General features: G+C 39.4%; 1 protein-coding gene across 1 annotated transcript; it reads right to left on the bottom strand.

Annotated features, from left to right (window-relative positions):
• mrps22 (mitochondrial ribosomal protein S22) lies at positions 1-6,741 on the bottom strand. The gene is made up of 8 exons (XM_033631407.2): positions 6,595-6,741; positions 5,847-6,004; positions 5,586-5,750; positions 5,146-5,289; positions 1,682-1,765; positions 1,289-1,434; positions 1,004-1,112; positions 1-434 (listed from the first exon to the last, which is right to left on the bottom strand). The coding sequence occupies exons 1-8, from the start codon at positions 6,719-6,721 to the stop codon at positions 342-344; spliced, it is 1,026 nt and encodes a 341-aa protein (XP_033487298.2). The 5' UTR covers positions 6,722-6,741; the 3' UTR covers positions 1-341.
• Between the last annotated feature and the right edge of the window lie 6,771 nt (positions 6,742-13,512).

The following is a 13,512-nucleotide window of genomic DNA, read 5'->3' as shown; positions in this document are numbered from 1 at the left end:
CAAGTACAAAGATCTTTATTTTTTATGTACATCATTTGACTTAACATATCAGGTTTGACTCAAAGGTCCGATGACAAACACATATAGACAGAGAATTTTACTACAGCTTCTCTCTGAATAAGTGACTAAATTCGTGCATCTTACAATAAGTTTCAAAGCTAATTCTTCTGGTCATGGCTGTGGAGCGAATAGCTTTCCTTTCAGTCAAGAACGACCCAAACAGTGAAGAACAGAGAGATGTATTTTACATATTCAATGTCATTTTCAGTCCTTTCCTCTGGTTATGGGTACCATTCCTCACTGTGGACAAATTTGTATATTTCTATCTAGGAGTGGGCCGGTCAAGCAGCAGAGCTCTCAGCATCCATCTGTTTGTACGCCTGCAGGGCCAGCTCGATGTAGCCTGACCTCTGGGACTCCTTCTGTGCATAGATCTGCAAGGACAAAGGGTCAGAGGTCAGCAAGACTGAGAAGAAAAAGGGCACCCCAATTACTTTGAGGCTGGAGCAGTATCAATTTATTTAGTGGCAGAATAATAAAACGAAGCTAAGTCAGTGCTCCGTGATCAAGCATGACTAAACGAGAGGCCTTGTGTGATAGTGACTGCAGCACACACACACACACACACACGTGTCTCCTGCCGCTAACCTTTCACATTAAATGGCTGTCATTCTCAATGTCCCTCCCCATTGCTTCAAGGCTGAGGGGCTGTGAGCGCTAATAAGACCTGATGTGCTCTAAGCTTGGCCCCACTGTTCCCACGCTGGAGACAAACGCAGACCCTCTCACACAGGAAACCTAAGATGAGACGGCCTTGACTTGACCTCTCCAGAGCTGCACTGACTCCTGATTTACTCTAATACTCGAGGGGCACAATTTATATGACCTGGACGATTTCTGGATCAAATGGCAATATATAATATACACCCAGCAAAGGGAATAGAAGTGTAAAATTGAGCTACGAGTCAGCAGATATTTCCAGTCAAGGTTGAGTTATTCTCACCTGAAGGAGGTCAACACCGGTGGCCTGCTGGCTGGCAGCTTCCTGGGCCGACTCGCTGTGGGGGTGGACCATGTGGAACAGAGACACGAGGCTAATCGCATCCTGGAACCTGTAAACACACACATACACACTTGGGGGCTTAGGTCACAGATCTCTGCAAGCAGGTACTGTAGCCAGTGTGACGAGCATCGACAAAGAGTTTCCAGCTTCGAGCCTCAAATACAGAAACAGTCTTATACCTGTTTTAACCATTCGTGCATTCATCACACACACAAACAAACTCACAGCTCTCTCTTCAGCATGTCCACTATAAGCCCGTCTATCCTTCGAGCGTTGAGCAGGTACCACACCATGCCTCCGAAATGTCTAGTGGAGCGCAGCAGGTCATATTTGCTATGCTTCTCCAGGTCTTCATAAGTGGCTGTGTGTACCTAGACACAAAGCATATGATCGTAAATCCAATGGATGTTGTCGACACTCTGCACAATGCTCCTCACATCAAATTCATAAACTTCCAATCCACACTCTTGTTCCATTTCACACTCTGTATCAAGTGACCCAAAGAAAATACAGCACTGACTGTGCAAATGTCATGGTTTAACGCACTATATACAGTCTACAGATTTGAGCGCAGTTGGTGATCAGGTCAAAAAAACAGGAAAATCAATGTCACCTTACCCTGATGTAGTCTGAGGAGTCTGGTTCAAATTGGACCAGACACAGGTCCAACACATCCTCATGGCGGTCCTGGGAAAACACCAACTGAAAGAGAGACGTAGAAATGGGCCAAAAAAATTAAAGCTCTGGACAATCACTGGGCACACTCACAGGTGTTTTCACTTATTTTGCCTGATTGGACCTCTTCTCTGGACTGTACTGGTGCGCAGACCTCACATGGCATCTCCACTTACTCCATGACAGAGGAGACAGTTACAGCTTTATCACTGAGAGTGTTTGCATGTGTTACAGTGATTACCGTGACACATTCTGGGTATTCTGTGCGTCTTTGTGCATACAAACATCAAATCCTGGTTTCAGGAACATGTATTAGCTCTTACTAGAGTACTAGAAACCAGAATAGTGTGTATACATCTCAACTAGATGTTTGATCATTGTCTGCGATGCCAGTGCAGCCTCAACTCGACTCAGACAGCAGTGTTAGTAAATATGATAAAAAGATATGATGTAACAGAGTGTAATGATGATACACACTGAACCCGACGACTGTGATGTCAAAGAATTCAGTACTACAAGCACAGACTGTGAGTGTGTGTTGACATGGACATGATTAATCTGTTTAAGGTTATTTTTGAAGTAGCCCTTTTATATATTTGTTAATGAGAAACCTGAATATGCTTTCTGGAGTACGTAAGAAACCTGGATGTATATGGGTAAACAAATAACCCAATTTCTCTGTGCTCATGTTAACACCATATGCTGAATATGACCATAACTGGGACAAGCCTTACAAATGGGTTATTCATGTCCATGTAATCACACTCAATGTCGCCCACAAAAACAAGTATGTTGTTGATTTCCCACAAGGCATTGCACAAAGGAAATGCAGCAGCTGCTGATAGCTACAAAAAACTGTTGTTTTCACAGACAACATTTTGATACGTCAAATTATTAAAAGCTCTGCTGTTACTAAGAGCATTTACAATGGCTAAATTCCATTTAGCTGCATCAGTTTCAGGTGTCTGGTACTGTACATGCTGGCTGTCTACTGTCATAACTTTGAGGGATACTGAAAGATAATGAAGCCGTCATAATGTTGTGATGAACACTACTACAAGTCAAAAGAGGCTTGTAAAGTAAATTAAAAACTGTAGTATAACAGCAAATCTAGAGTTATTAAATCGTTAGAAAACATTTTTTTTCTTCTTCTTTGTTTATTTGGCAGTGGCACACTAAAGGCATGTTGAAGATTCTCAGTCATATAGGTCATGGTAAACGTAAGTGCTAATTGTAGGCAACTGAACTGAAGCCTCTTGGATGAGACGTGGCACGTCTTCAAGCTTCAATCTTCCAGTTGCCTACGTTCCAGCACGCAAGACTCCACAGGCAAGAGTTTGAATGACCTCTGTCAGTGCACTATACAGTGCCCTCCAAAAGTATTGGAACAGTGAGTCCAATTCGTTTACTTTTGTTGTAGACTGAAAACATTTGGGTTTGACATCAAAAGATGAATATGAGACAAGAGATCAACATTTCAGCTTTTATTTCCAGGTATTTACATCTGGATCTGATACACAACTTAGAAGATAGCATTATTTGTAATGGAACACAAAATTTTTAGGTGAGCAAAAGTATTGGAACATATAAACTTAAAACAGATTAAAGTGAATGAGACTTAATATTTAGTTGCAAATTCTTTGCTTTCAATAACTGCATCAAGCCTGTGACCCATTGACATCACCAAACCTTTGCATTCTTCTTTTGTGATGCTTTTCCAGGCTTTCACCGCAGTCTCTTTCAGTTGTTGTTTGTTTTGGGGGGTTACTCCCTTCAGTCTCCTCTTCAGCAGGTAAAATGCATGCTCTATTGGGTTTAAGTCTGGAGACTGACTTGGCCAGTCTAAAACCTTCCACTTCTTGCCTCTGATGAACTCCTTTGTTGTTTTGGCAGTGTGTTTTGGGTCGTTATCTTGCTGCATGATGAAGGATCTCCCAATCAGTTTGGTTGCATCTTTCTTTAAATTAGCAGACAAAATGTTTCTGTAGACTTCTGAGTTCATTTTGCTGCTGCCATCATGTGTTACATCATCAATGAAGATGAAAGAGCCCGGCCCAAGCCATGACATTACCTCCACCGTGTTTCACAGATGAGCTTGTATGTTTGGGATCATGAGCAGATCCTTTCTTTCTCCAAACTTTCGCCTTTCCATCACTTTGGAAAAAGTTAATCTTTGTCTCATCAGTCCATAAAACTTTTTCCCAGAATTTTTGAGGCTCATCTCTGTACCTTTTGGCAAATTCCAGCCTAGCCTTCCTATTCTTCTTGCTAATGAGTGGTTTGCATCATCTGGTGTAGCCTCTGTACTTTTGTTCATGAAGTCTTCTGCGAACAGTAGATTGTGATACCTTCACTCCTGCCCTCTGGAGGTTGTTGCTGATGTCACTAACAGTTGTTTTAGGGTCTTTCTTGACAGCTCTCACAATGTTTCTGTCATCAACTGCTGATATTTTCCTTGGTCTACCTGTTCGACGTCTGTTGCTTAGTACACCAGTGGTTTCTTTCTTCTTCAGGACATTCCAAATGGGTGTACTGGCTATGGGCAATGTTTGTGCAATGGCGCTGATTGATTGTCCATCTTCTCTCAGATTCACAATTGCTTCTTTTTCACCCATAGACAGCTCTCTGGTTTTCATGTTGGTTCCACCTCTAAATGCAGTCTGCACAGGCAAAACCTATCATACCCAATCTGAAACTGAGCTCAGACATTCAGTGCTATTTATTGTTTGAATAATCAATGTAATTGGGAGACACCTGGGCAACAAAACACACCTGTCAGTCACATGTTCCAATACTTTTGCTCTCATGAAAAATGGGTGGGTTCAAACAAAAGGTGCTATCTTCTAAGTTGTGTATCAGATCCAGATGTAAATACCTGGAAATGAAAGCTGAAATGTTGATCTCTTGTCCCATATTCATCTTTTGATGTCAAACCCAAATATTTTCAGTCTACAACAAAAATAAAGGAAAAGCAGCCTCACTGTTCCAATACTTTTGGAGGGCACTGTATCTTAATTTTCTAGCCTTTTCCTGTCATAAAAACATCCATCAAATAGTGCATTATGAAAACAAAATACATGTGTACAAACCTAAACAGGTGTACATTAACCTCACAGGTCAAATGAGATGTGTCAGCCAGAGTAAGGGAGGAGGTGAAAGTGTAAAAGGGGGAAAGAGAGAGCTGGAGGGAGAAAATGTAACACTGATTTAGTGATGTAGATGATGTAATTACATTGTTTACCCCCCAATACAGGAATCAGTATTAGAACTACAAGTTCTCTGGGTTTAAGGCATGTTGTTTGTCACCACAGGAAAGAGTCATGTCAGATCTGCAGAGCACAACTGTAGGAGGTAGCAGGCAGGAAAGGAAATAGCCTCTAATGATCATCAGACTCAATATTTCGTACCTTGAGGTTCTCCTCTTTGAACATGAGAGGCGTTGTGAGTTTGCGTCCCTCCTTGGGGAAGTAGATCTGAATGAGCCGGTCCCTCTCCTCCCATGTCGCTTTCCTCAGGGTCCCATTGGGCTCCCGTACGACAATGAACCTCTCCTGGAGGAAAAACAAAGCAAATACATTCTATATATGGATACTTTTGAGCAATACTGTAGTCCCGGATCGATTAACTACGTACAAAATTGAGTTTCATCAAACTAAATTTAAAAATATGGATGTTTATTATGTCAAATATAAAAAAAAACTGTGGAATGGAATTGTGCATGAAAAAAAACCCAATAGTGACCTGTTAACATATAAATTGTGTGAAATAATTATACTGTCACATGCATCAAGAAATCATCCAACCCCGGTTACACATATGCACACAAAACAAAAAGTCATGTGCCTACCCTGTGTGGTATGTTGTAGGTGATGTCTGTGAAGACATATTTGGCTGTGTCCATGCCATCTAAGATCTGGTCATTAGCCAGCACATCATTGATGGGCTTCCTCTCCGACAGGACGGGGGGCATCTGCAACAGCTTCTTAGCCTGCTCTGTGGCCATCTCTATTGCCTGGAAACACACACAAGAGATTGGATAAAACAGGTGTTACTGTGCTGTGTCTGTGCATGACTGAGAGGGGGTGATTATGAGTTATTTAAACAGCACCTGCTCCAGTTGCTTATCAGTCATGAGTTTATATGTGGGCGGCTTCAGCTCCTGTTTAATGGGTCGGAACACTTTCTGCAGGTCCAGGCCGGTTATCCTGGTGAGGATGTCCTGCACAGCTGGATCCGTGAACTGGGGCTTTGCATTGTCTGAGAGGGCTGGAGAAAAAGGCAGAGTATGTTAATCATTTAGCTTACTGAATCCATGCACTCAGTGGCTAAATAGCTGACGAGTTAGCTTTATACAGGAGACCCAATAAATGTTTCCTTCCAAGTATTTCGATATTTTGTGTTGCAACATCTGGTGTGTCCTAAAACCTTTGAAAATGCATGCAACTCCCCTCCTCTATGCAATTTCTTCACCAAGCAACACCTCTTGTAATTAATACTAAGCTCCGTTTTTGCCGTCTTCCTTAGCTGTCAATTGTAAAGTTATGCTATGTCTGTAGGCAGCTAGCGCTTAACAAGTATGCTAATATTGGATTTTGTAACAATCCTGGTGACATTTCATCAACTACCGTAATGCCGAATTTATAAAAATACTTTAATTATTTGTACAAGATATTGAAAATTCTTCTACAGGGTCCCTATTTGTACAAAAAGTTGAGGCAATATTAAATCGACCGATTTGTTAACGGAGTTTGACACCCGCACTGAAAGTATGGACGCTAGCGAAACATGCTACAAGGTCAGTGTTATAGTTACGAAAATAATACATCTACAATAATATTTATTGCGTTAAAACATACCGGTATCTTGTGTTCCGCTACAAAGCGTCCTGACGCTACATTTAAATAATATTTGTTTGCTCTTTGGAACATTTTTAACCCGAGAGTAGGTCCGAAATAAGCACCGTGCTGTTCCGAGCGCCGCCATGTTTGTTAGTGCGTCATAGAGGCGACCTCACCTTTGACCCTGCAGTTCAAGATGCAAGTGGTGATGGGATATGAAGTCTGTTGACGTGTCTATGCATGGCGTCGAAGTTTAATGAATTTCTTTTTGTTTTCTGCTGTTAATAAGTCACCATTTCATCAGCAGTGTGGACTAATAGACGAAACAAGTAGACAGTCAAGCCAAGACCAAAAATAGATACTAAATATTAATTAACAATAGAAAATAACTTAAAATCCTTTTATGATATTTGACCATACTTAGGCAATGAATTTGTTAAAATATGTTAATGTTTGTGTGAGAATCCTGTGGTGCTGTGTCACTTTACAATGCAGTAATAGTATAATATAGCAATAAAAAAAATCTTTTTAAAAATTAATTGAAATGTCATCACCAGGTGGCACTATGAAACCACATATCCTGAAACCTCACCAGTAAAGTGTCTAACTTTTACCTTCAGTGAGAACACTTGGAGATAATGCTCATGTATACATATTGTATGTTCATATCAGAGTCCCACAGCCTCTTTTGTCTATCTCCTTCATGGCTCAGCTCTGTGTAGCCTACACACATTCCTCACTTGTCATTACAGTGTGTTCCTGAATTGGCTGATAACTTTAAAATTCTGTCTGGACGATAAGAGCCGTGCTAAGATGTCAAATACTCCACTTATAAAGAGAGACACTCACAGAAATGTGCACTTGATCACTAATTTATTTAGAATAAAACCGATTTATTAGTGTGTATAGTGTAAAATAAATGATGACATACACTTATTCATAATTAGAACAGTCTGTAATGATTTATGTACAGTCCAAGCAAACTTTATTTTTGATCTGCATGTGTGTGTCTGTGTGTGTATTTTGTATTGTGCATTTTTTTTTTTATTTAATAGATTTAAATGACGGGTGATTTCTGCATCAAGAAAAACACAAGTTGTCAAATATGCATATATAGATTTGTTATTAATTATACATTTCTTCAATAAAAGGTGTGCTTTCAAATACTGAAAGACACAATAAGACAAGAGAGATTATGTTCACACACACACACACACACACACACACACACACATAGTTTTGTACCCACTCACAAAAGATACATTATTATTATTATTATGTGTTTGTTGCTTTAGTTCAGCTTAAAAACTGAAACAAAGTCTGACAGTGTTGCACGTAAACCAGATAAAAATGTCACCTTCTCACTGCCATGCTTTCAGTCCAAAAAGTCCCTGAACTTTAAAGACATACAGCACATCAGGTCGTGCAGCTTTGGGGTCATGTGTGCTCTCAAAACTTCATTAATGAATCAATCATTGACTCATAAAACTGAAACACGTTATCAGAGTGCTTTAGGGTCACAGCCAGCGCTGGCTTAAACAAAGTGACGTCCACCAGATAAGTAACCCTCTCAGGTAATGTTTGACTTGATTTTTTTTAACTCTGAAAAATGTGTTTCAACCTTTGTTTGTCCTTTAACCTGTCATTAAATTTATGAAATTACAGGTGGTCTGCAGTGGGTTCACATCTCCCTCTCAGCTAATTACAATAAATTCAGAAGTGGTTGATTTGTTTTTTTTTTTCTTTCTGGGTTTTGAGCATAAAAAAATAAAAATAAAAAATCACCCTCCTTTGTTGACGACCAGAACTGGAGGGATTTTGATTTCTGTACAGCCTCATTTAGATGATTAAAATTAGTTTAAATTTTCTGTTTTAGAAATCATTACTTCTGTAACAAGTACTACTGAGAAATTATTAAATGAGGTACCATTATTTTCTGTTGCAGAAATTAGCAGGCATATAAATACTGCTGAAACATTCTCTTCCAATGTGAGTTAATACTTAAATAAGTGTTAAAAACCCAACAAAGAAATCAAATTAATCTGACCAACAGTAATATGATCACAGTGGAAGAAACAACGTGTCATCCTGACTGAATGAATCCAAGCAACCAAAAATCTATTAAAAAGTAAAAATAAGTGGCTTTTGTGTGGCCTTGCAACAAGGCTCATGAGTTCTGTACCCCCAAACCAAATTAAATATATACTTTATTTTAAAAGTAAAAGCTAGATAATTTACTGAAACAACTGGAAACTGTAGTTTTTAACAAATGTTCTCAAACAGGAGTAAACAGTGCATTTGTTGGGGACTATTTGCTGTGCTAGTGAGTGTGTTCACAGCAGCAGGACACTGTACGTGAGACAAAACTAGTGTGTGTGTGTGTGTGTGTTCATGGTAATAAAGAAACATCAGTGCCAGAGTGTGACTCACTGGTGTGTTTTTAATCATTTCTGGACAACAGTGGCACAGAGGAATAAGACATATCAGACTGTGGCTACGTGAGAATACTGGTACGTCAGTTCATTGATGGCTTTTGTTTTTCTATGGGAGCTGTTGACCATATAGAACATATATGGACGTGTCCTTTCAGGAACTTTGGAATAAAACTCTTCACATTTTAGATCATCATAGAGGGATTGTGAGATCACATGACACCATCACTCTCTGGTTATGTCTGGCTCTCTCAACCTCCCTCACAAAGCACAGCAGTAGTCACAAGCCCCCAACATGCCACCACGCCACCACATCCACAAACCCAAAATGCAGCCGCTGCCGCTGCCACACAACCATGAAGATCATTAATAAAACCTCATGTGCCACGCACAAACCCTTCCTCTAGGATTTTGTTTCTCCACCCCCCCCCCCCCCCCCCCCCCCCCCCCCCCTCCTCCTCCAGGCCCCTACTACCCCACTAATCTGCAGTAGGATTTAGATATTAGGCGGACAGATGGAGGTGTGGCCGGTTCGGTAATGAGGTGAGCAGTGGCAGTGAGTCCAGAGGCCCAGACACTGGCGAAACGACGTGCGGATTGAGCTGTAAGAGGCCCCTACACAACCAGATGTACACAGCTGTCACACTGCTGACAGAAAGTAATCCTGCAGCCCCAGCACACTGCCAGAGAGAGAGGATTACAATCTCTGCTGGTTTCAGTGACTGCAAGGTTTGTTTCCAGATGCAAGGAGAAAAGGTTAATCTATCTATCTATCTATCTATCTATCTATCTATCTATCTATCTGTCTATCTATCTATCTATCCATCCGTCCATCTCTGCAGGAGGGGGAGCGTGAACCTTCAGTGTAACTCTAAGTGATCCTAAAGTGGCACTTAGCTTCAGCTCCCAGGTATGAAATGTGAAATGTTCGCTGTTGAATTGGAATTTCCGTTCACCTCCTGAACTCAAATGGAGTTGACCCTGAAACAGAAGGCTTGCGGTGGATCCACATGGACTGGGCTGCTTGTGCACACACACACACACACACACACACACACTCACACACTGCAGGAAAAAAAGTTACTTACTTCATACACAATATATTTAATGTCATATTCAGATAGAAAACTATATTATTTTATGTGTTCTGCAAGTGGGAGACATGACAACACTGCCAATTTCTATTGCAGTTTCATGTGTTTTGCAGCTTCTTTGCAAAAGGGCAGAGCAAACAAGACAAATACAGTATGAAATAATAATAATCTAGCTTCTTAATGATGGGAGCTTGCATTGGAACATTTGCATTGACATGTTTAAAGAAAAATACATCTCAAAACTTCCACAACTGAATTTTGAGACTGATATCAGTGTGTATTAAGACTTGAAACTTTCAATTCTCTGTTACTTTATATTTAATTTCACTATATTTCAGAAGTAAATATTGTATTTTTTTTACGCCACTATATTTATCTGACAGCTGCAGTGACTTTATCGATTAAAACTTTGATACCCCATCTCTAAAAATATGATAGATGCCTGTCACTCTATTAAATCAACTCCACTTTAACCAGCTGAAATATTAAAATGTTAAAGCATCAGTAACATGATTATTTATAATGACTTAAATCTCTGATAAAGACAGTTCTGCACAGTGATTTGACTTTAAAACTTTATTGTGAGCATGTTCTACAGTGAATACTTCTGTATGTTAACATAAGTATAATTTTGACTTGTAATTGTGTATTTTGAAATAATATTTTTTATGTGTTGTCACTTTTACTGAAATAAAGAGCACTTCTTCCACCACTGCTTCTAAGACAGTCAGTAGGTTGAGTGTAAGAGTGTGTGTCAGCGTGACTGGGTGCAGCAGGAAGCTGAGAGGTGAAACCTGAGTGTAGAAGAGGGGCTGGATGTGGGTGAGGAGGGGGGTGGCGGGGGAGATCATGGAGAGGGGATGCAGGGGGGGTAACGGGTGGGTTGAGCGACAGTGGTGGTGGTGGTGGTAGAGAGAGTGGGGCACTCTGGGAAGGACTCGCCGCATATGTTTATTAAGCTTTCTGCACGGTGGACAGAGAATGGGTTCAGAGCAGGGTGAAACGGAAAGGTGTGTGTATGTGTGTGTGTGTGTGTGTGTGTGTGCGCACTGTGCAGAGAGCACAAGAGAAAATGTGAAGAGGATGTCTATCTTCAAACAACTGAAGCATTAAATATGTCAGACTCTGAGAGGAGATGATGGAACAACTAGCTCACTTTAAAAGTGTCACTGTGAATGTGGCACGTTGTTTCCATTTCTGATCTGAGGGATTTATGAAGCGATGGGAAAATATGTGTGTCCCTATTGGATGATTTGCAAACAGGGTGCAGTCACAGCTGAAAAGTGTCTTCAGTTTATAATCTTCTTGCTGTATAATGTTTTTATTCTTGACCTTACTCCCACAGTCCCCAAAATATATTTCTGTTGTATGCCAAAAAGTCAGCCGTTGTTGTATGTTGTCCTATGCTGATGACAGTATGTATGTTTGGGATCAATTAGGCCCCAGAGAAAATCCCTGTTAGACCTCTTATGAACAAGCTGCTATACAACTCCAATGAAAGAAATCCAAATAGTTAACAAGCTTGTTAAAAGTCTACATTACAAAGTATGTGAATGAAATGAAAGCCCTTTATATTCAATCATCTTTTACAGCTGGAGTCAGACAGTTAATAAAACATGAAGGATCAAGCTGATGAAATATTATTATTATTATTATTATTATTAATATTAAGTCTCCAAGACCCCAAACAGAACAATCAAGGTAATTGAACCTTTCATATGTAAAATAACTCGGAGCGTTGGGGAAGCTACTTTGAAAACATGAGCTATGAATTACTTTACACTGGAAGAAGTTGAATGACAACACAGCTACTCATAGGGAAGAATCTAGTGTGCCTAACTAAAGCTAGAAAAACTATTTTGCGCAAACAAAATGAACAACAATGATCATATTAACAATGTACATGTGATATGAAATCATAACATAAGATAAGATAATCCACAATTCGTCCCACAACGGGGAAATTTACAATGTTACAGCTGCAGCAGCAGAGAGAGTGCAAACAGGAAGCATCAGTAGCAAAAAAGACAAAAGCAATATATGATTATGTATCAGTAAAATAGAAAAACACAGGTTGGTGTACTGAGTAAACTACAAAACAAAGAGCAATAATAATAATAATAACATAAAACAATATAAAAGAAGCCAAACATAATAAAGAGACAGACCACATGGTTGATTTCACATATACTGATATTGCACCTGATGATTGTGAGCAGTGGAAAATAAAAGCAAAATATAATAAACAGACAAGCTATTTACATTATTGCACTTATCATGTAGATAATTTTATAGTTGGTATATACAGATATTGCACATGAGTGATGATTGATTGTCCATGGTTTTAGTGTGTGTGGTCCACAGGGAGCAGTCCCGGTTGTAAAGTCTGACAGCATAAATAACATATAATATGAAAAAGTCACATGCCAACTAAAAACTCTGCTCAAAAAAATGTATTGCAAAAAGTTCCCACTTCTTACCAGGTCATATATAAACCAAAAATAAATACATAAATAGAAAACCCCACAATTAAAGGGGAAGTGCAGGAATGCTAGCTTTGGTTTTGCATGCAGTGTCCATCAGACAGACACCTGCCTTTAGAAACTAGAGCTCATGTGGGGGTGATGCGCCAAGCAGGACTGCTCAGTTAGCAAGGTAACTTCTTAAGAATCATGCAACAACTTCTTTGAATATGTGTTAATAAATAGCAATAATCAATACTTATGACTAACTGTGAACAAAAGGGGGTTCAATTACAGTAAAGAAGCAATGGTAAAATTATAGAAAAAAAACAACATTCCTTTCCTTCTATGGCCCAAAATTGTTAAGATTCAGTAGCTAACTTCACAAAAAAGACAAAAGAGTAATTAATAGTATAGAATATCTTTATTGCCTTTGCACATGTACAATGAAATTGAATAACACAAACAAGAACAGCCATACAAAGCACTGAGAGGAAGAGCACTGAACTGCTGCGCCTCTGTGCGCCGCCATCTTGCCATCTATAACTACTTAAACCATTATACAAATAAGAATGTATTTAAGTACCTGCATGCTACTGCAAAATGCATTTAAACTATGTAGTTCATTACTTCCCCACACTGTCTATCTGCCTCTTTTGAGAAATGTTTTATTATAAAGGCATAAAATGTATTTTTTGGCCAAGTTATGGCTTCAGTCTGTAACTCCTATGTTTCATTTTTAGGTCCCTTTTAATTCCTCCTGTTTTAACGTTTTTATGCTGCCATTTTGGCTTCCTGGTTAAAAAAGGGACAAATATAATTTATAAATAATTTGGTTTTGTTTGGACTAATTCCATAAATATTGACATGATATTTCTTGTGTCACATTGAGTCTTCTTTTTGTGTTTCTTGGTGCAAACTACAATAAAATGAACTGTACTACAGAAA

This window comes from Epinephelus lanceolatus, chromosome 4 (genome assembly GCF_041903045.1).
Source record: "Epinephelus lanceolatus isolate andai-2023 chromosome 4, ASM4190304v1, whole genome shotgun sequence".
Taxonomy (NCBI): Eukaryota; Metazoa; Chordata; class Actinopteri; order Perciformes; family Serranidae; genus Epinephelus; species Epinephelus lanceolatus.
This window is presented reverse-complemented; position numbering and strand designations above follow the sequence as displayed.